This window comes from Pongo pygmaeus, chromosome 13 (genome assembly GCF_028885625.2).
Source record: "Pongo pygmaeus isolate AG05252 chromosome 13, NHGRI_mPonPyg2-v2.0_pri, whole genome shotgun sequence".
NCBI lineage: Eukaryota > Metazoa > Chordata > Mammalia > Primates > Hominidae > Pongo > Pongo pygmaeus.
Window position 1 is genome coordinate 118,465,419 of NC_072386.2, and position 22,188 is coordinate 118,487,606.

General features: G+C 53.4%; 2 protein-coding genes across 2 annotated transcripts in view; one reads left to right on the top strand and one right to left on the bottom strand.

Annotated features, from left to right (window-relative positions):
- SH2D3C (SH2 domain containing 3C) overlaps positions 1-5,942 on the bottom strand; it is a 47,029-nt gene extending 41,087 nt beyond the window's left edge. The window contains exons 1-2 of the mRNA XM_054501373.2: positions 5,335-5,942; positions 3,384-3,480 (exon numbers count right to left, since the gene is read on the bottom strand). Of these exons, the coding sequence (XP_054357348.1) occupies positions 3,384-3,453 (70 nt within the window). The 5' untranslated portion in view covers positions 3,454-3,480; positions 5,335-5,942. The remainder of the gene's footprint in view (positions 1-3,383; positions 3,481-5,334) is intronic.
- A 39-nt stretch (positions 5,943-5,981) lies between these two features.
- CDK9 (cyclin dependent kinase 9) lies at positions 5,982-13,537 on the top strand. Its single transcript, XM_054501388.2, has 7 exons — positions 5,982-6,723; positions 7,184-7,265; positions 8,000-8,090; positions 8,425-8,591; positions 8,692-8,863; positions 9,022-9,170; positions 9,664-13,537. The coding sequence occupies exons 1-7, from the start codon at positions 6,278-6,280 to the stop codon at positions 10,027-10,029; spliced, it is 1,473 nt and encodes a 490-aa protein (XP_054357363.1). The 5' UTR covers positions 5,982-6,277; the 3' UTR covers positions 10,030-13,537.
- The last annotated feature ends 8,651 nt before the right edge of the window (positions 13,538-22,188 follow it).

The window sequence follows — 22,188 nt, forward strand, 5'->3', positions numbered from 1 at the left end:
CTGGGGGCGGGGCCCAAGAGCCAGGGCTGCCAATCCCAGCTACTTCCACCTCCCAAGCCTCAGTAACCTGATTTCTAGAATGGGGAGAAGTGGGAGGTATGCAGCCAACCTGCCCACCTGCGTGGGTTCAGCGTTTTATCCTGGACCCCAGGCTGGCAACCCAGGCTGTGAGAGGAGTCCACTGCCATCTGATACGGCACTTCCTGCATCCTCCATTAACAGTAACAGCCCCAGGGCGGGCGCGGTGGCTCACGCCTGTAATCCCAGCATCTTGGGAGGCCGAAGTGGGTGGATCACCTGAGGTCAGGAGTTCGAGCACAGCCTGGCCAACATAGTGAAACCTCGTTTCTACTAAAAATACATTTTAAAAAATTAGCCGGGTGTGTTGGTGTGCAACTGCATTCCCAGCTACTCGGGAGGCTGAGGCAGGAGAATTGAACCAGGGAGGCGGAGGTTGCAGTGAGCCGAGATCGCGCCACTGCACTCCAGCCTGGCGACAGAGGGAGACCCTATCTCAAAAAAAAAAAAAAAAAAAAAAAGCAGAGGCAGACACTGGACAGACTGACAACCAAGTGTCCTAACTCCCTGGCTGGTGTCCCCTAGCGGAAGATAGAAAGTAGGTACGCGGCTTCTGTCCCAGGAGGGGGTTGCAGTGTGACTTGGGATAGCTGCCAAGGCTGTGCTGCTTCCTGGCCAGGCCTGCTCCCAACTTGCTGTGTGATCCCGCACAAGACACTTTGCCTCTCTGGGCCACAGTTTCCTCATCTATTAAATGGAGCCACAGCAGCTCCCACTTCGTGGGGTTGTTGGGAGGGTGAGAGAAGCAAACACTGGTCCAAGCCAGCACACTGTGGGCCTCCGCGAGCCCTGGCTGTGGTTGCTGTGAGATGGGCACAGATAAGGGGCAGATTGGCACAGGACAGGGAATCCTGACAGGGACAGGCAGGCACAAGACACAAGACCTGGGAATCTCAGCCACAGAGATGCTGTGTTGCTGCGGCAGAGGCACCTCGTCAGTGCTGGGGCCTGTCTGCTCTTGGCCCGGGAGCCACGGCAGTTTCTGGCACCCCTAGGAGAATGAATAGGGCTCAGTGTGGTGGCGCCGCTGAGCTCAGAGCCCCCTTTGTGCTGCCTGGAGTGGCCGTTAGAAGTGCGGCCGAGGACCTGCCGGTGGGTGGCTGTCCTGCAGGAGCTCTTCAGCTTGCACTGGAGGGCAGGCCAGCCCGGCCCATGGTCCCCTGCCCTGAACACTCCCGAGTGCTTTCCTGCCTCCAGGCCTTCACTCAGGCTGGCCCCACACCCCCGGGAATGCAGCTCTGCCCTCGCCGCCTCAGGCTTTTACCTCCTTTGGATCCCTGCAGGTTGGCTTGAGGCTATAGTGCCCCAGGATCCCTGAACTCATTTCTTTTTCCTTTTTCTTTTCTTTCTTTTCTTTTTTTTTTTTTTTTTTGAGACAGAGTCTTAAAAAAACTTAAGACAGAGACTTTAAAAAAAAAAAACTCTTGTCACCCAGGATAGAGTTCAGTGGTGCAATCTTAGTACTGCAACCTCTGCCTCCCGAGTTTAAGCAATTCTCCTGCCTCAGCCTCCCGAGTAGCTGAGATTACAGGCGCGCCTCACCAGGCCTGGCTAATTTATTTATTTATTTATTTATTTTTTAGTAGAGACGGGGTTTCATTATGTTGCTCAGGCTGGTCTCGAACTCCTGACCTCAGGTGATCCTCCAGCCTCAGCCTCCCAAAGTGCTGGGATTACAGGCGTGAGCCACCACGCCCAGCCCCCTGCTCTCACTTCTGTCCCCTATCCTTGCCCCTCTTCCTCAGTCTGTGACTCAAGCAGGGACAGTGTGGGGGGCCTGTGGAGAGGAGGGAGAAGACAGGCTCACAGACAGGGCAGAGGGGCAAAGTTGGAGACCTTAAACTTCATCGTCAAAGGCATCAGGCCCACGCAATCCTGGGTTCAATCCCCACCTCCATGACCTTGGGCAAGTCATGTCACCTCTCTGAGCCTCTTTTTTTTTTTTCCCATCAGTAAAATAGGATAAATATAACATCCCTTACATGATCTCATGGCAATGAAATAAAATATTTATACCAAGAATATCATTTTGATTTAATCCCCTTGTGTCCTTATTTGTATGTTCCAGACAGACCTGAAGCCTTCTGAGAGAGGACGGGGCCTTACCCATCCACGCTAGCTCCCTTCCATATGAGGACTGGATCACGGGTGCTCAATAGATGCTTCTCCCTCAGTTGACCTGACATTGGGGACAGTGTGGGATGATGGCAAATGACCCTGGGCTTTGAGAGTAAAGAGACCTGGCTTTGAATCCCAGCTTCATAGCTTCCTGGCTGTGTAGCCTGGGGCAGACCACACCAATCTGGGCCTCAATTTCCCCTTTCGTAACTTGGGTCTAATAATAGCAACCTCCTAATAGGGCTGCTGGAGAGTTTCAGGGAGACAATGCAAGTCAACCCCAGGCCAGGCACTGAGTCAGTTCCTGGCTAGTGTGGGCAGAACTTCTGTGATTAATTGATTGATTGATTGGAGACAGAGTTTCGCTCTTGTTGCCCAGGCTGGGTGCAACAGCTCACTGCAACCTGCCTGGACTCTGCAATCACTCCCGGACTCAAGTGATTCTTCTGCCTCAGACCTCCTGAGTAGCTGGGATTACAGGCGCCACCACATCCGGTTAATTTTCTGTATTTTTATTAGAGACGGGGTTTCATCACGTTGGCCAGGTTGGTCTCGAACTCCTGACCTCAGGTGATTCACCTGCCTCGGCCTCCCGAAGTGCAGGGATTACAGGCATGAGCCACTGCACCCGGCCAGGTTTTTTTTTTTTTTTTTTTTTTTTTTTTTTTTGAGATGGAGTCTCACTCTTTTGCCCAGACTGGAGTGCAGTGGCACAATCCTGGCTCACTGCAACCTCCACCTCCCAGGTTCGAGTGATTCTCCTGCCTCAGCCTCCCGAGTAGCTGGGATTACAGGCGCGTGCCATCACGCCCAGCTACTTTTCCTATTTTTAGTAGAGACGGGGTTTCGCCATGTTGGCCAGGCTGGTCTCGAACTCCTAACCTCAGGTGATTCACCTGCCTCCTCTTCCAAAAGTGGGGATTACAGGTGTGAGCCACTGCGAACAGGCAACTTTTGTGATTTTAGAGGGTTGTGGTTATCGCAGGCTGTTCTCTGTCCTGTACCCCTGCTATCCAGTTGACCCACTGTCTCTTCAGGTGCACCAGCAGCCAAGAGCAGCCCATTCCATAAACCCATCTTCTTCTTCCCTCCTATGCTTCCCGTCTGTCTCTGCTCAGAGGAAAACAGGGGGTCCAGGCCGGGGTCAGACAGCTGTCCAGCGCCTCCCTTTCCTGTGCTGCCCTCACCTTCTGTTAAATGGCAGCAGGACCAGCGGCTCTCTTGGGGCAGACATCTACCAAGGAGGACGGACCACATGCTCAGCCTTGCCAGCTTAGCCGATCCCTGGGAAGCAGGAAACGTTTCCAGTCAGTGAGAAATCACTCATTTCTTCTTATTTCTGCCTGGGTTTTGCCAGCTTGGTGACCTGGGGCCCCGGACCTGGGTAGCTTTCTGGGTAGCAGCCTGGGTAGCTTTCTGACAGGCTTCCGGCCTTTCCTGCCTCTCTTGCCTGCCTGCATCCCACAGTGGGGACTGAGGCCCTGAAGCCCCAAGGGGAAGTGGCAGGCGGATGTTGGGGTTCAGACCAGGGATGGCGGGGTGTAGGTGACAACTCCACCGGAACTTCTGCTAGGGCCTTTGCCCACAGGATGTGACTTAGGGAGGGCTCATGGGAAACGGCAGGCCCTGGCTTGAGCTATAGTCGGATAATGGAGGCCACACAAGCCCACCACAGATCCCCGCCCACCGCACTACTGCTTAGACCGGTGGTGCCCTGCCCCAGCAATGCCGTGGCTCCACCCCTAGGCCAGATGGGCAGGGCCCTGAGATGGGGAAGTGCTGGGGTTTGTGCCAGACTGACCTGGTTCAAATACCAGTATGGTCACTGACCAGCTGTTTGACCCAGGCCAAGTGATGTCACCTCTGCGTCTCAGAATCCTGATGTGTACAATGGAGGTGACAACAGTACCCATGTGGTTGAGTGGCAACCGAGATAATTCCCATAAAGTGCCAAGTGTAGGGCTTGGACCATTTATTTTCCGTCAATAAGTTGTCATTACTAAAATTTTTATGGTCTCACTCCTTATCCTCCCCACCTCCAATATAGTGAACAGCCTCCTGCTTCTAATAGTGTAACCCATGAAGCCGACCCTACGTCACTCCCTGCCTAAACCCCTCTCTTGCTCCACGTTACTCTCAGGAGAGGGCTCCTTCCTCCTCAGCCTGACCTTCCAGCCCCTCCCTGGTAGTGCCCTTCCCCAGAACAAGACCTCTTGTGACATCAAGGTCACCAAAGCCATTCCTGCCTCCTCCTAGGAGGCTTTGAGGCTAAGCAGTGTGGGGTGAGAGCTGCACCCCGAGGGCTTTTTTTTTGAGACGGAGTCTCACTCTCTCACCAGGCTGAAGTGCAGTGGCAAGACCTCGGCTCACTGCAACCTCCACTTCCTGGGTTCAAGCAATTCTCCTGCCTCAGCCTCCCGAGTAGCTGGGACTACAGGCGCCCAATACCACGCCTGGCTAATTTTTGTCTTTTTAGTAGAGACGGGGTTTCAACGTATTGGCCAGGCTGGCTCCAACTCCTGACCTTGTGATCCGCCTGCCTTGGCCTCCCAAAGTGCTGGGATTACAGGCGTGAGCCACCGCGCCCACCCCAATGGCTTCTTGCAGGAAGAGAGGGTACCGAGAGTCTGGGGGAGTGTGGGATCAGAGGAGCACCGCCCTGAACGCAGGAAGGCTTCTGGAGACAGTAGAGAGATTTGCATGGCCACAGCCTGGGGGGTGGAGTGTGAACTGGAAAGAGCCTCCAATGTCACGTTCAGGTTCTTCGGGGACAGAGGCCAGACTGGGGGCTAGGTCTCAGGATCCAACCGCAGAGGGCTGGAGAGGAGGGGGCAGATTGAAGCGGGGCAGAGGAGGCAGAAAAGACGGCTTTGCCGGAGGCTGTCCTTGGGCAGAGCTGGAGGGGGAATCTGGGGGCCGCTGGAGCCAGGAAGATGCGAGGGAAGGGATGGGCGCGATGGGGGAGGGAGATGGGGGGGTGAACGGTGAGCTCGCGCCTGCAGAAGGACAGCAGGCCTCCCCACTGCTGTCCTCCTGGCCCAACAGCGAATAGCGTGAGTCAAGGGAATCCCCTTCACTCAGACACCCAGGTTCGGGTCCCAGCTTTGTCGCCGTGTGACCTTGGGCACATGACCTCACCTCTGAGCCTCAACGTCCTCTTCTGCAAAATGGGTTAGTGATCCTGACTATGGGGCTGTTGATTCAGGATTCGGCGGGAACGCCTAGCACTTCCTGAGTACACAAGAGTGCTGAGAAAATGGTAGCTGTTTTTTGCGATTACTGCCTCGGGCCCTACCAGCTCCGGCACGACTCAGCGGAGGTGGGAGTCCTGCAGGTCCCATCCCTGCCTCCCGGAGAGCCAGGCCTCAGCGATAGAAGGCCCGGGCGTTGCTTGCTCGTCGCCTCCAGTGCCGCCGCGCCCCCTGGCGGCCGTCGGTTGCCATGTCAACGGAGGGTGGCGGGGACCGGGGGAGGCGGAGGCGGGGGCCGTTCTCTCCTCCCAGGGCCGCAGGACGCTCCCTCCGCGCCTCCCGCCTTCGCCTCTGGGGGGGGCACTCCGAGCCGGGGAGGAAGGGGCTCTCCGCGGCAACTGGCATGTGGGGGTAAACTGAGGCACGCGGCGGAGCGCTCGCAGCCAGGTGCCGAGCGCGGGGCCCCACCTCCGAGGGCGGAGGAGGGGCCGCGGGCGGTGACGCGCCGAGGGCGGCCGGCGGACAGCGGGCGGGCGGTGGCGGCGGCGGCAGGTGCGACCGCGGAGGGTGGGAGGGAGGAGGGCGGGGGCGGGCGGAGGAGGAGGGGAGGGCGAGGCCGGGCACCTCCCCCTTTATAACGCGCCCCCTCCCGGGCTCTCGGGCCGTCTCCTAGTCGGCTCTTCCCGTCTCGCCCCCTCGCCCGGCCGCCCCGGGCCCGGGTCCGGCCAGGGAGCCCCCAGGCCGCGGCTCGGGGACTGCCCCCCCGCCCGCCGCCCCGCGCAGCCCGGCGGAGGCGGCGCCGTCGGAGGAGGAGGAGCAGGGCACTGCGGCTGGCCCCGGATCGGGCGCCAGAGCGGCAGCAGCTTCGGCAGCAGCGGCGGCCCGGGCCCATGCAGCGGGACGCGCCACCCCGAGCCCCAGCTCCGGCGCCCCGGCTCCCCGCGCCCCCGATCGGGGCCGCCGCCAGTAGTGGCGGCGGCGGAGGCGGGGGCAGCGGCGGCGGCGGCGGCGGAGGCGCCTCTGCAGCTCCGGCTCCCCCTGGCCTCTCGGGAACTACAAGTCCCAGGGGGCCTGGCGGCGGGCGGCGGGCGGAAGAGGCGGGGTCGGCGCCGCGAGGCCGGAAGTGGCCGTGGAGGCGGAAGTGGCGCGGCCGCGGAGGGGCCTGGAGTGCGGCGGCGGCGGGACCCGGAGCAGGAGTGGCAGCAGCAGCTACTGGGGGCGGCGGCGGCGCGTTGGAGGCGGCCATGGCAAAGCAGTACGACTCGGTGGAGTGCCCTTTTTGCGATGAAGTTTCCAAATACGAGAAGCTCGCCAAGATCGGCCAAGGCACCTTCGGGTAAGGCTGGGCCCCTCGGGGCCGGGAGTCCTGGGCCTGCACCCCTAGGGCCGACGTCGGTATGCCCGGGGCCCCGCCCGAGTTGGTAGAGAAGTCGTCTGTCCCCGGGCTTGCCCTCTGGTCTCTAGGCCGCGCCGCACCCCGCCCCAGCCTGACGGAGCCGGCTGGTGGGGAGGAGCCTGAGGCCCATGGTGGGGGCGGGGAGGGGCTGCAGAGAGGCGCCCGTGAGGGGAGCGGGACCTCTCCAAGGGACACCCAAGTGAGGAGAAGGGACTGAGGGAAGGAAGCAGAGGTTCCGAACGAGACAGGGTGCCGGGTGGTGGGGTAGCCGCGTGCCCTGGGTACCTAGCCCAGCCCCCCCGGGAATCTCTTTGCTGCTGCTCCTCCTCTTGTAGTCGCGGAGGGGCGGGCCCTGCGGAAATGGCCTGATGAGTTCTCGGGTCTCCCTTTCCGCCTGCAGGGAGGTGTTTAAGGCCAGGCACCGCAAGACCGGCCAGAAGGTGGCTCTGAAGAAGGTGCTGATGGAAAACGAGAAGGAGGGGGTGAGTACGGATCGGGCGTGCGGGCCGGCCGGCTAACTGCCCGGGACCCCGGGTCGGTTTTCCACCCTGCTGCTTCTGGGAGTCTCAGGTTGAGATTTAATTTTTTTGTAGTAGTTCAGAAATTTCCAGAGAATGTGGCCTCCACCCTAAAACTAAATGTTTAATTCTTAGGCAGTTATGGGTGAGGCCAGGATGGGGAGGTGATGCATGCATCGTGTGCACTTTATCTCACGAAGTTAGGAAGCCTTTAAACACCTTTTTTTAGTGTTAAATTTTGCTTAATGTAAAAGAAAGATACATATGCATGCTTTTTGAAAGGTGTCTAATACTCAGTTATTTAATGTATTTAAAAGGAGCGGTCCTTTCTCCACCCCATCTTAGCTCTAGTACAACTTCCCATAAACCTTCTTTTGCCTAATGTGCTTTAGCAAGGACATTTTTAAATCATCATGTTTGTTGCCAATGAAACAGCCATAGAGCTGAAGTTTGAAGACTGAAACCGCCGAGCATTTAGTGGCTAATAGCAAAGTATTGCTGTTTCAGTTTGTTGTCTCAAACTATCACCTTGAAGCGTGCATGCTACTGATATCCATTTTACAGAGAAGGCTTCTGAGACAGCTGGTTTCAGAGCCCGTGATCTTGCTCTGTCTCCCAACTTGCCTCTCAGTACAGACCCCAGGGCTGGGCTCTGTACTGTGCTCACTCTTGACCACTTTCCCCTCTCTCCCACCCAGTTCCCCATTACAGCCTTGCGGGAGATCAAGATCCTTCAGCTTCTAAAACACGAGAATGTGGTCAACTTGATTGAGATTTGTCGAACCAAAGGTAAGTTGGTTCTTACAAGAAGATGACACTTGTAGCCTAAGGTTTTGTTTGTAAAGTTGGAACTAGACACACCTAAACTGCCTCTTCTTAACTCAGATGGACCCATGGTGACTGCTTTTTTTGGTCCTCTTTCATCATAGCTGGTGCTTCCTCAGGGCTTGCCCTGGCCCAGAAGAGGCACTCAGAAAATAATTGACCAGTGAAGGAAGGAACAGACAGATGCTCTGTAGGGCATGGGTGCCCGTGGGTTGGAGCAGGAAGAAAGAAGCTGGTTGTGGGAAAGTGTGTTGGGTGTGGTTTTCTTGACTTTTTCTTCCTTCTATTCCTGCCTCAGCTTCCCCCTATAACCGCTGCAAGGGTAGTATATACCTGGTGTTTGACTTCTGCGAGCATGACCTTGCTGGGCTGTTGAGCAATGTTTTGGTCAAGTTCACGCTGTCTGAGATCAAGAGGGTGATGCAGATGCTGCTTAACGGCCTCTACTACATCCACAGGAACAAGGTGGGGGCCAGAGCTGGGAGGAGGACCCAGGCTTGGGCTGGCCTTGGCTCCCACTCCCGGGTGGATGTCACTAAAGGACCCACTCTTGCCCTTCTTGCAGATCCTGCATAGGGACATGAAGGCTGCTAATGTGCTTATCACTCGTGATGGGGTCCTGAAGCTGGCAGACTTTGGGCTGGCCCGGGCCTTCAGCCTGGCCAAGAACAGCCAGCCCAACCGCTACACCAACCGTGTGGTGACACTCTGGTACCGGCCCCCGGAGCTGTTGCTCGGTGAGGACTCCCGAGCGGGCCAAGGGGGGTGAGGGCCAGGCATCTACCTGGCCGCTTCCCGCCAACTGCCAGGGCTTCTTGAGCTGCTGGCCCTGGGGCATTGAGCCTCAGGACGCCCTCGGGCTCAAGGGGCCCTCCTGGTGCGCTCTTCTTCCCAGGGGAGCGGGACTACGGCCCCCCCATTGACCTGTGGGGTGCTGGGTGCATCATGGCAGAGATGTGGACCCGCAGCCCCATCATGCAGGGCAACACGGAGCAGCACCAACTCGCCCTCATCAGTCAGCTCTGCGGCTCCATCACTCCTGAGGTACGGGGCCCCGGTCCCCACGGGGTGCAGAGATTGAGGTCCCCCGGCAGAGGAGGAGTGGGGAGTAGAATGGAAGGAACGCTCCTCTCTGGAAGGGAGGCTGGTTTGGTGACAGGGCCTGTCCTGGGGTTGGGGGGAGTGTGTGGGAGAAAAAAACACCTGACACAGGCTGTGCGCGCCAGTCTCGGTTCCATCAGCCGTTCTGTGGCCTTGGGCAGAACATCTGAGTCAGCGCTGGGTTTTTCTTCTGTGCACCAGAAATGTGACGTGTATCAGGGTTGGAGCCCATATTCCAGGTGATGTAGGTAGAAGGACTTGGCACGTGGTATGTGCCAATCCATGGCGGGCACTGCTTCTCCTGGGAGGGATGGAGGAGCAGTCTGGGAGCCTCTGAGTGGTGCAGGTATTTTAGTCCTTTTAAGCCTTGACGAAGGGATAAGCCACGCACCTCCTGACCGGACTCCATCCTCTCTCAACGCCCCCTCCCTCCCAGGTGTGGCCAAACGTGGACAACTATGAGCTGTATGAAAAGCTGGAGCTGGTCAAGGGCCAGAAGCGGAAGGTGAAGGACAGGCTGAAGGCCTATGTGCGTGACCCATACGCACTGGACCTCATCGACAAGCTGCTGGTGCTGGACCCTGCCCAGCGCATCGACAGCGATGACGCCCTCAACCACGACTTCTTCTGGTCCGACCCCATGCCCTCTGACCTCAAGGGCATGCTCTCCACCCACCTGACGTCCATGTTCGAGTACCTGGCACCACCGCGCCGGAAGGGCAGTCAGATCGCCCAGCAGTCCACCAACCAGAGTCGCAATCCCGCCACCACCAACCAGACGGAGTTTGAGCGTGTCTTCTGAGGGCCAGCGTTTGCCACTAGGGCTCTTGTGGTTTTTTTCTTCTGCTATGTGACTTGCATCGTGGAGACGGGGCATTTGAGTTTATATCTCTCATGCATATTTTATTTAATCCCCACCCTGGGCTCTGGGAGCAGCCCGCTGAGCGGACTGGAGTGGAGCGTTGGCTGAGAGGCCAGGAGGGCACTGGAGCTGTCCTGTCCTCGCTGGCTTTCTGGATGGTTCCCAGAGGGTTTCCATGGGGTAGGAGGACGGGCTCGCCCACCAGTGACTTTTTCTAAGAGCTCCCAGCATGGTGGAAGAGGGGACAGGTCCCTCACCCACCCGCAATCCTATTCTCGGGCTGAGAACCCTGCGTGGGGACAGGGCTGGCCTCAGGAATGGGCTGTTTTTGGCCTAACCCTCAGAAGCACTGGGGCTGGCACAAACTCTTGGTTTCTTCAACAGGAGAATTTTATCGTGTTTCTTTTGGTTCCGTTGTTTGGAGACATTCCTGGGCATAGTTTGGTCCGTTAGAATTAAAAGTTGAGTTTTTTTTTTTTTTTTTTTTTTTTTTCCTCCCCCTCCAGGACTTGATGTGTGTTTTGTTCTGCGCACACACCGCCAGCTCTTCCCCCACAGTCAGCAGCAGGTTGGGCCTGACCATTGGGACTTGATTGTCAAGTCACTGGAGGTCTTGACTCTTTTATCTCAGTTCATGTTCTCTTACATAATTGGAAAGGACCTTTTTCTGTTTTTCCTCTTGGGTGCCTTCCAGAACGCATCTCATGTCCCTGGTGAGGGAATTGGTGAGGGCCTGCTGCGAGCTGCTGCGGCTGCGGTGGTCACCCAGCTGGGCAGATAACTGGCGTGACAATTTGACCTGTCACCTGAGAAGGATGGTCCCTCAGACTGCTGGGTAGAGGGCCTGGGGCAGGCTGGAGAGAGAAAGTGGGCAGAGGGTGAAGGCATCACAGGGGTCTTGGAAGGTGGCAGTAGTTTGGATGGGGGTGGGGAGTATGTGGGAGAAAAACAGACTGAAGGTGGAATCCCTGGGAACCTTTGAGGAGCGGCACGTTCTGGCAGGCACGTTTTCTGTGAGCCTGAAGTTAGGAAGAGACATTCTGGAGGTCAATTTCCTACATCCTCTTACAGGCAGAGACCTTGAAGTGGGGCCAGGAAGGAAGGTTGGCAAAACCTTTGACCAGAACTGTCCTTCATTTACGGAAACTGACCCAAACCACAACACAAAAGGCCAGTGAAAGTAAGAAAAAAAAAATTTTTTTTTTTTTTTTTTGAGACAGTCTCACTCTGTTGCCCAAGCTGAAGTGCAGTGGTGAGATCTCGGCTCACTGCGACTTCTGCCTCCCGGGTTCAAGCGATTCTCCTGTCTCAGCCTCCTGAGTAGCTGGGATTACTGCCCACCACCACACCCAGCTGATTGTATGTTTAATAGAGATGGGGTTTCGCCATCTTGGCCAGGCTGGTCTCGAGCTCCTAACCTTGGGTGATTGCCCACCTCGGCCTCCCAAAGTGCTGGGATTACAGGTGTGAGCCACTGCGTCCAGCCAAGGAAAAAATTCTTGATTGGTGTATTTGTTTTCCTGAGACTTCTATAACTAATTGCTACAGGCATGCTAGCTTAAAGTAACAAATTTATTCTGTTGGTTCCCAAAGTCATTGGTGGCAGGATTGGTTCCTTCTGGAGGATCTGAGGGAGAGAGAATCCTCCCTGTGACTCCTGGTGGCTGCTGGCAGTCCTTGCATCCCTTAGGCTTGTAGAGGCGTCACTCCGGTCTCTGCCTGTGTTCACATGGCATTTTCCCCTCTGTGTGTGTCTTTTTTTTTTTGAGATGGAGTTTAGCTTTATGTTGCCCAAGTTGGAGTGCAATGGCATGATCTTGGCTCACTGCAATCTCCGCCTCCTGGGTTCAAGCAATTCACCTGCCTCAGCCTCCCTAGTAGGTGAGATTACAGGCGCCTGCCACCATACCTGGCTAATTTTTGTATTTTTAGTAGAGACGGGGTTTTACCATGTTGGCTAGGCTGGTCTCGAACTCCTGACCTCAGGTGATCCACCTGCCTTGGCCTCCCAAAGTGCTGGGATTACAGGCATGAGCCACGACGCCCGGCCTATGTGTCTGTCTTGTATGGACACCAGTCTGGATTTAGGGGCCACCCTGACCCAGTTTGACCTCATCTTAACCGATTACATCTGCAAAGACCCTCTTTCCAAATAAGGTCACATTCTGAGGTTTGGAGAGGACGTGAATTCGGGGGGCACACTTCAACCCAGTGTAACTAGTCAAATAAATGCAAATTGGCCAGGCGCAGCAGCTCACGCCTATAATCCCAGCACTTTGGGAGGCCAACGCAGGCGGATCATGAGGTCAGGAGGCGGAGGTTGCAGTGAGCCAAGATTGAGCCACTGTACTCCAGCCTGGGTGACACAGTGAGACTCTGTCTCAAAAAAAAAATAAAAAAATTAGCTGGGCATGGTGGTGCATGCCTGTAGTCCCAGCTGCTTGGGAGGCTGAGGCAGGAGAATCACTTGAACTAGGGAGGCGGAGGTTGCAGTGAGCTGAGATTGTGCCACTGCACTCCAGCCTGGTGACAGAGCGAGACTCCCGTCTCAAAAAAAAAAAAAAAAAAAAATCCAAATCAGGGCTGGGCGTGGTGGCTCAGGCTTGTAATCCCAACACTGGGAGGCCAAGGTGCGTGGATCACCTGAGGACAGGAGTTCGAGACCAGCCTGGCCAACATGATGAAACTCCATCTCTACTAAAAAAAATTAGCCGGGTGTGGTGGCGCATGCCTGTAATCCCAGCTACTTGAGAGCAGAGGTGGGAGAATCACTTGAACCCAGGAGGCAAGAGATTGCAGTTAGCTGAGATGACACCACTGCATGCCAGCCTGGGCGACAGAGCGCGACTTATCAAAAAAAAAATTGAAATTAAAGCTATTTGCTGTCCTGACAGCAGTCACTAGGAATTGAGTGTGGATAAACTCACAGGGCTGGCCTAATTGTATTTCCTTTGAAGGATAAAAAGCTTCTCTAAAAGGTTCATATTCTTTGACTTAGCATGTCCACTTACAGGAATTTTTTAAGAGCAATTACACAATGATAGTTTTTATCTCATTGAACCCTCACTGCAATTTCGATGGTCTCATTCATTGATTGAGCATGTTTATTAGATGCGTCTTCCAAGGGTCATCCTGTTCGGGACTTAATACAGCTGGAAACAGTGGTGGCCCACCCCCACCCCAGTGGAGCTCACCTTCCAGTAGGTCCAAACTGGTTTGATTGAGTTCCATGGAAAACAATGAAGTGGGGTGAGGGGAAAAGCAGGGGGGAGTTGAGGGGGTCAGCATGACATGGAAGCAGAAATCAAGAGACAAGGCTTTGTGGGGCATGGGTGTGGGTACAAGTGCCAAGGGCTGAGGAGCCTTTGGGGAGCTTTGTAGAGTGTGTGGTTCTTCTGTTTCTTGGTGTTTCCTCATAGTTGGTTAACTAATACATTTGTTCATGCAATTAAGCCATCTTTTCATTTTTAAACATTTTTAAAAATACATATATTTTTTAGAAATGGGGTCTCGCTTTGTTGCCTAGGCTGGTCTCCAGCTCCTCAGCTCAAGGGATCCTCCTGCCTTGACCTCCCAAAGTGCTGGGATTACAGGTGTGAGCCACCAGGCCCAGCCAATTAAGCTACATTTTAAAACAACCAAGACAGGCCCTAAACCTTGGAGCTGCTGACCCAAGCTTCTCCTCACCCCTCTTCCCCAGAGTCTACCCCAGGGAGGAACGGGGCTGGCCAGTCAGGTGAGGGTTCTCTAGCTTTGGCATCAAGCTCTGGTGTGACATGGGTGCTGTTTCCACCTGTGGAGGGAGGTATGTCGCCTGGAATAAAGGCTCCCCAGAAGGCAGGGCCTTTTGGGGCTTTTACCATGTTCCCGGCACCTAGATAGTGCCTGCACACGTGAGTCTCTGGGATACAGTGGAGTGAGTGCAGTGAACAGATGGCCGAGGAGGCTGTGTAGATGGGAAAGGCCTTCACCAGCTCGCAGGGATGAGCTCAGGCGGGGGACGGAGTTCTGTGTCCTGGCTGTTTTTTAAGAGCCTGGAGTCACATCCTGGCCTTTTTTTTTTTTTTTAAGAAAAAGTGGTTGTTTTATTCATTTGTACTTAAACCAGCCAAAGTAGTACTGATGTCATTATGATTCAGCAAATACAAGACCTCTTTCCACAAATACTAGCATAACGATCAAAATAGGGACTATAGTAGAACAGCCAAAAAATGGCTGAGGGAATCAAGTATGTTACAGCTTAACCCTTCACCTCAGTATAATTTTTATTTTATTTTATTTTTTTTTTTTTAAGACAGACTCTGGCTCTGTCACCCAGGCTGGATTGCAGTGGCATGATCTCGGCTCACTACAACCTCCTCCTCCTGGGGTCAAGTGATTTTCCTGCCTCAGCCTCCCGAATAGCTGGGATTACAGGTGCCTGCCACCCACTCCCCCGGCTACCTGGCTTCTTTTTGCCCAAGTGATTTGGTGAAACAAAGCCTCTTCCTCCAGCGGACTTGGACTCTTAAGTCAAGGGTGTCCCGTGTCCATGCTGTACTTTGTGTACTCCTCTCCCTGGCCAGGATCTCACCCTGGCAGGGCAAGGGCAAAACGGGCTCTAACTGTAAGGTGGGTGGGCTGGGATAAGGAGGCCTGGAAGAGGCCAGATAAAGCCAGCCCCAAGGTCTGGAAGCCTCCGAAGCGTAGCCCCTTCTCTTCCCACCCACCTGCCTGTCTGCGTGCTTACCTTTAACCTCCACCCAGTTGTTACTTAACTCGCGGTGAGGTTCTGACCAGTCCCATGCTCCACTCCAGAAACCTGCCAGGGGGGCTAAGTCCCTGGGCTGACCCTAGGATGAGGGCAGGAACCTATCAGGTAAAACCTTTCTCCCTGCACAGTGGAAAGGCCAGAACTTCTGCCCCCAGTCCCATCAGGGGAGGGGAGGCCTTGGCATCTCCCAAATCACGTTCTCTGGGTCAACAAGCCTCATAGCTCTAGTTAAATCCTGGGCAGAGCTGGCTTGGCAGAAGTGCCCACACCTGTGCGTCACTTCGTGCCCTACCCAGAAGGGGAGTAGGAAACCAAGGGATGAAAGGTGCCAGGTCCCTGGCTGCCTCCTTGCCCGTGGCTGAGAAGTTCTGGTGGGAAGGAACCATGGAGGGCCCATCCGGACATCCTTCCTCAGCTAAAACTGCCTCCTTCCAGGTAGGAGAACCCGGTGACCAGGCAGTTGGCCTTTCCTGTCTAAGCCTCAGTTTCTTGGGGGCGATGCTGCCAGCCCCTCACAGGGCTCAGCTCGGCACCCAGCATGCTTGGAGGGTGAGAACAAATTGAAAAAAAATCTCACATTTCTTTCCTCTGAAAATTTTGGTAAGACGGCCAGGCGCGGTGGCTCATGCCTGTAATCCCAGCTCTTGGGGAGGCCGAGGCTGGTGGATCATGAGGTCAGGAGTTCGAGACCAGCTTGGCTAAGATGACGAAGCCCCGTCTCTACTAAAAATAACAAAAATTAGCCAGGCGTGATGGTGGGCACCTGTAGTCCCAGTTACTTGGGAGGCTGAGGCAGGAGAATCACTTGAACCCGGGAGGCAGAGGTTGCGGTGAGCCAGTATCACACCACTGCTCTCCAGCCTGGGCGACAGAGTGAGACTCCGTCTCAAAAAAAAAAAAAAGAAAAAACAACCTGGCATGGTGGCGCATGTCTGTAATCCCAACTACTCTGGAGGCTGAGGCAGGAGAATCTCTTGGACCCGGGATGTGGAGGTTGCAGTGAGCCGAGATCAGGTCCCTGCACTCCAGCCTAGGCAACAGAGTGAGACTCTGTCTCAAAAAAAAAAAAAAAAAAAAAGCCGGGCACGGTGGCTCACACCTGTAATCCTTGGGAGGCCAAGGCGGTGGATCACGAGGTCAGGAGATCAAGACCATCCTGGCTAACACGGTAAAACCCCGTCTCTACTAAAAATACAAAAAAATAGCCGGGCGTGGTGGCGGGCGCCTGTGGTCCCAGCTACTCGGAGGCTGAGGCAGGAGAATGGCATGAACCCCGGAGGCAGAGCTTGCAGTGAGCTGAGATCGCGCCACTGCACTCCAGCCGGGGCTACAGAGCGAGACTCTGTCTCATAAAAAACAAAAATTCCTCATCCTCCTAAAGAGGAGACTAAGGGTCAGACAGGATCAGAGAGGGAAGTGTCTTGCCCATGGTCACATAGCAGTTCGACAGCAGAGATGGCCAGGGTGACCAGACAGGTGGTGGTAAGGTGCAAGGACCAACATTAAAGTCAGTAATCTGGGTTTGAATCGGCTTTGCCACATCCATGTGCCTGCTGTATTCCTGGGTGAGTTGATTAACCTCTCTGAGCTTCCATTTTTCCACCTGTAAAATAGGGATCATCTGTAATTCACACAATTTTCATGAGATTCCAGGTGCCAAACACAGGGATAAGTGCTTAATAAATGTTCATTTGTTTTGAGACAGCGTCTTACTCTGTCACTCTGTTGCCCAGGCTGTAGCGCAGTGGCGCCATCTCGGCTCACTGCAACCTCCGCCTCCCTGGTTCAAGGGATTCTCCTGCTTCAGCCTCCGAAGTAGTGGGACTACCGGAGTGTGTCACCAGGCCCAACTAATTTTTGTAATTTTAGTAGAGATGCGGTTTCACTGTTGTGGCCAGGCTGGTCTGAAACTCCTGGCCTCAAGCGACTGACCGACCGTGGCTTCCCAAAGTGCTGGGATTACAGGCGTGAGCCACTGCTCCCAGCCGAGTGCCTACTTAATAAATGTTAACAACAACAACAAAAAAAACCCACCCCAAAAAAGGAGAGGACAAACACAAGGCAAGGGTGTTTCAGCAGAGGCAAACATCGCGAGCAAAAGCTTGCAGGTGGGAGAGGCCAAGGCCAATTGCTGAAGTCCTTGCCAGCTGGCAGGGACTGTGCCCTGTAAGTGGGGGATGAGTCCAGAGGCAGGCAGGGACCAGGCCACAGTGAACTTGTGGGTTTTATTAATCCCGAGTGTATGACGGGGCAGGAGAGAGTGTAGTATCCCAGGCAGATCTGAGTTTAGAAAGACCTGACCCACTGTGAGGCCCCAGCTGTCTGTCTGTCTCTCAGCCTCAGCCTGCCACTCTACAGTGGTTACCCTGTGATCTGATCAGAGTTTGTAAATCTGTATATTCCTTTGTGAATTTCTTTCTTTGCTGCCCTCTCACCCCCAGGACTGGGTGCTCTGTGAGCAGTACCTTTTCTTCTGTTCTCCACAGTGACCCCAGCATCTAGCCCAGGGTCTGGCAGAGATAATTTCTTCCCAATGAATAAGTGAATGAATGACATCGTTTCCCTGTGGGAAGGTGGGGGTTAAGGCAGAGTTCCTCAGTCTGCTTCTACCCCAGCCCCTCCTTCCGTCCACACGCACCTGCAGATCTGCCTGCATGAGTCGGCACTGGCCCACTTACTGGTTCCCCTGCCCACTTTGTTTTCTCTTCTCTCCATCAATGGTTGTGTTTCTATTGTTCTTCCTGGAGAGAGAGAACGCAGTGCCTTCGTGGTCACCAAAAGGCCAATGGCGATTTCCTCTCCAGCTGCATGATGAAGATCCCTTTGATTTTTCCCTTTATGCTTTCTTCTAGTTCCTTCTATAAATATTTATGGCTTTTCAAATAAAAAGCCACAAAGGAGGTGAGTGGGCTGTAAAAGAAACAAAACAGCTTTTTTTTTTTTTGAGATGGAGTCTCACTCTGTCGCCTAGGCTGAAGTGCAGTGGCACGATCTGGGCTCACTGCAACCTCTGCCTCCCGGGTTTAAGCGATTCTCCTGCCTCAGCCTCCCTAGTAGCTGGGATTACAAGCACGGGCCACCACGCCTGGCTAATTTTTGTGTTTTTAGTAGAGATGGGGTTTCACCATGTTGGTCAGGCTGGTCTTGAACTCCTCACCTCATGATCCGCCTGCCTCAGCCTCCCAAAGAGCTGGGATTGCAGGTGTGAGCCACTGCGCCCGGCCAGCTTTTTTTTTTTTTTATTCTTTTTTTCAGATGGAGTCTTGCTGTCCCTCACATTGGTGTGCAATGGTGCGACCTTGGCTCACTGCAGCCTCCATCTCCCAGGTTCAAACGATTCTTCTGCCTCGGCCTCCCAAGTAACTGGGATTACAGGCAAGTGCCACCACACCTGGCTAACTTTTGTATTTTTAGTAGAGACAGGGTTTCACCATGTTGACTGATTTTGAACCTGAGGTGATCCACCTGCCTCAGCCTCCCAAAGTACTGTGATTACAGGCAAGAGCCACTGTGCCCGGCCACAAATGGCTGTTAAACACAAAAAAGTGTTCAGCCTCCTTCACGATAAAATAAATGTAAATGATAACTACTCAGAGAATCCATTTTTCCACCTTACGATTGGCAAGGATCAAAGCTGGCTGTGTTGCTGAAGATGTGAGGAAATGCTGGCTCATGCACTGCTGAAGTCGGGGAAACTTGTACCCCTCTGGGGGACAATGTGGCCATGTGTATAAAAATGTCGGCTGGGCGCACTGGCTCATGCCTGTAACCCCAGCACTTTGGGAGGCCGAGGCGGGTGGATCACAAGGTCAGGAGTTCGAGATCAGCCTGCCCAACATGGTGAAACCCTGTCTCTACTAAAAATACAAAAATTACCCGGGCGTGCTGACGCACACGTGTAATCCCAACTACTCGAGAGGCTGAGGCAGGAGAATTGCTTGAACCTGGGAGGTGGAGGTTGCAGTGAGCCGAGATGGCACCACTGCACTTTGGCCTGGGTGACAGAGAGAGACTCCGTCTCAGAAAAAAAAAAAAATGTCAAGTGCAGGTCACCTTTGACCTGGCAATTGCACTTCTTGGAATTTATCCATGAAATATCCCACACAAGGAAGAAATGATGAAGGTAAAATGTTACCCACTGTAGCTTGGGTAAAATGTTATCCATTGCTTGTGATAGCAAAATATTGGAAACAACCCAAATGTCCATCAATAGGCAACTGGCTGAATACACAGTAGTACTTCCACACCATGGAGTACTACACAGCTTCAAAACAAATTAGCCAACGGAGTGGCCCTTATGTACTGACACAGCCCAGAATAGGGCCCTGGTTAAAAAGGGACATGGAGAAAGTACAAGGCAGGCTTGCCTTACAGTCTGCTGCTATCTGTGGGTATAAAAGGGAAATCAATATATATTTGTATTTGCTTGTAAATGCATAACATCTCTCTGGAAAGGTGACAAGAAACTGATAACATTGACTGCTTTGAGGAAGGAGGATTAGGGTGCTGGAATCTCGGCTCCCAGAGAGGGAGGCTTTTTGCTGTACACAGTTTTGACCCTTTAACTATTTGTTGTTTTGTGTTTGTTTTGAGACAGAGTCTTGCTCTTTCACCCAGGCTGGAGTGCAGTGGCACAATCTTGGCTCACTGCAATCTTTGCCTCCCGGGTTCAAGTGATTCTTGTGCCTCAGCCTCCGAGGTAGCTGGGATTACAGGTGCGCATCACCAAGCTTGGCTAATTTTTGTATTTTTAGTAAAGATGGGGTTTCATCATGTTGCCCAGGCTGGTCTCGAACTCCTGACCTCAAGTGATCCACCCGCCTTGGCCTCCCAAAGTGCTAGGATTATAGGCATGAGCCACCATGCCCAGCCAATCTTTGAACTATTTGAATGATATATTATCCAAAAAACACCAGAATTTAAAAAGAAAACATAAGAAAAAGTGTTTTTTTCCAGCAATGTGGACAAGCTTTCTACCTTACACCGGAGGAGGGAGTCCGGCTCTGGGATCTCATTCATGGAGGAATGGCTTAGAGCACCTATGCCACCTCCTACAGATGAGTCCACTGAGGCCACCAATAGTAGATCTGGAAAAAATACTTACCTTACAGAGGACAGAAACTGAGGGATAATATCAGTACTACACAAAGTGCCTTTTTTTCTTTTTCTTTTTTTTAACTTTTTAAACATTTGATTTATTTATTTAAAAAGATGGGGGTCTCGCTATGTCACCCAGGCTGGAGTACAGTGGTGCTATCATAGCTCACTGCAGCCTCAAACTCCTGGGCTCAAATGATCCTCCTTGGCCGGGCGCAGTAGCTCCCACCTGTAATCCCAGCACTTTGGGAGGCCAAGGTGGGTGGATCACCTGAGGTCAGGAGTTTGAGACCAGCCTGCCCAACATAGTGAAATCTCATCTCTACTAAAAATACAAAAATTAGCTGGGCATGGTGGCACGTGCCTGTAGTACCAGCTACTTGGGAGGCTGAGGCAGGAGAATTGCTTGAACCCAGGAGGCGGATGTTGCAGTGGGCTGAGATTGTGCCACTGCACTTTAGCCTGGGCAACAGAGTGAGACTCTGTCTCAAAAAGAAAAAAAAAATCCTCCTGCCTCAGCCTCCAAATAACTGGGACTACAGATGTGCACCAGCATGCCCAGCAATTTTTGCTTTTTGTAGAGAAGGGGGTTTCACCATGTTGCCCGGGCTGATCTAGAACTCTAGGCTTCAATCTTCCTGCCTCAGTCTTCCAAAGTGCTAGGATTACAGGTGTGAGCCACTGCGCCCAGCCCACAAAGGGCTATTATAACTGACATGAAAAAGCTAATCAGACATTAGAAAAATGGGCCAAGGATGGGTTAGGCAGTTCACTGAAATAAATGCATGGGAAGATGCTCAAGTTCACTGCAGCGGGGGAATGACAGAAACACTGAGATGGTTCTCTGCACCCTGTGCTCTGGGGGCATCCTGGGAGAGGGGTGCCTCCTTCACACACAGCTGCTGGGATGCCAAGACTACAGCAGCATTGGGGAAAAGGATTGCAAACATCCCTGGACCCAACCCGACCCCTCCATGCAATCCAGCTCACAGAAATCAAGCCCTTCGATGTAAATGCATATTCATAGCAGCAAAACACTGAAGGCAGAATGAATGCCCTTCCACAGACGAATCCAGGATGCTCCTGGGAAGGCCATACGGCCATTAAAGACGCTGAATTAGCAGTGTCCCTGCGGAGACAGGGAAGGAGGCGCAGAGGCTAAGAATAAGGACTCTGGGGCCAGACATCAAATCTTGGTTTTGTGACTTGAGCATATGCTTTTACTCCTTTGGGCCTATATGATATTAGTACCTATTTCATGGGTTTGTGATGAAGATTAAATGAGCAACTGTGTCAGAAGTGTTTTTAGCAGTGTCTGAATCTAGAGAGGTACTACTTAAAGTGTTTGCGAAGGGCTAGGCGTGGTGGCTCAAGCATGTAATCCCAGCACTTTGGGAGGCCGAGGCAGGTGCATCACCTGAGGTCAGGGGTTCAAGACCAGACTGGCCAACATGGCGAAACTCCATCTCTACTAAAAATACAAAAATTCGCCGGGTGTGATGGCATGCACCTGTAGTCCCAGCTACTTGGGAGGCTGAGGCAGGAGAATTGCTTGAACCTGGGAGGTGGAGGTTGCAGTGAGCCAAGATGGCGCCACTGCACTCCAGCCTGGGTGACAGAGCAAAATTCCATCTCAAAAAAAAAAAAAAAAAAAAGGGTTTGCTAAGTAAATGTCTTAAAAAAATAATAAGCTTGTCATTGAGTAAGAAAGTTAAGTTGCAGCCAGGCATGGTGACTCATGCCTGTGATCCCAGCACTTTGGTAGGCCCAGGTGAGAGGATTGCTTGAGGGCAGGAGTTTAAGGCTGCAATGAGCTATGATTGTGCCACTGCACTCCAGCTTGAGTTATAGATTGGGACCCTGTCTCTAAAAATAAACATTTTTGAAAAGCTAAGATGCAAAATTATTGTCACCTGCATTGGCAAGACCGTATAGATGTCTAGGTATGTGTGGTTTCATGAGCAAAGAAAACTATGGGACACATACTTAGTTGTCAACAGGATTGCCAGAGGAGGAACTGTTTGTGTGTGTATGGGGGGAGGGGGAAGGGAGTAAGCAAAATAAAAATATTTAAAGCTCATGATTATTATTATTATTTTTTTTTTTTCGAGACAAAGTCTTGCTCTGTCACCCAGGCTGGAGTGCAGTGGTGCGATCTCAGCTCACTGAAACCTCCGCCTCCCAGGTTCAAGCAATTCTCCTGCCTCAGCCTCCCGAGTAGCTGAGATTACAGGCGCCTGCTACCACAA

What these genes read in the sequence shown, in the direction of transcription:
- CDK9 (XM_054501388.2), top strand. Translation starts at nt 6,278, where the DNA reads ATGCAGCGGGACGCGCCACCCCGAGCCCCAGCTCCGGCGCCCCGGCTC. An exon ending in TGGAAAACGAGAAGGAGGGG is followed by an intron (nt 7,266 to 7,999) that starts GTGAGTACGGAT and finishes TCTCCCACCCAG; the next exon opens with TTCCCCATTACAGCCTTGCG. An exon ending in GCGGCTCCATCACTCCTGAG is followed by an intron (nt 9,171 to 9,663) that starts GTACGGGGCCCC and finishes CCTCCCTCCCAG; the next exon opens with GTGTGGCCAAACGTGGACAA.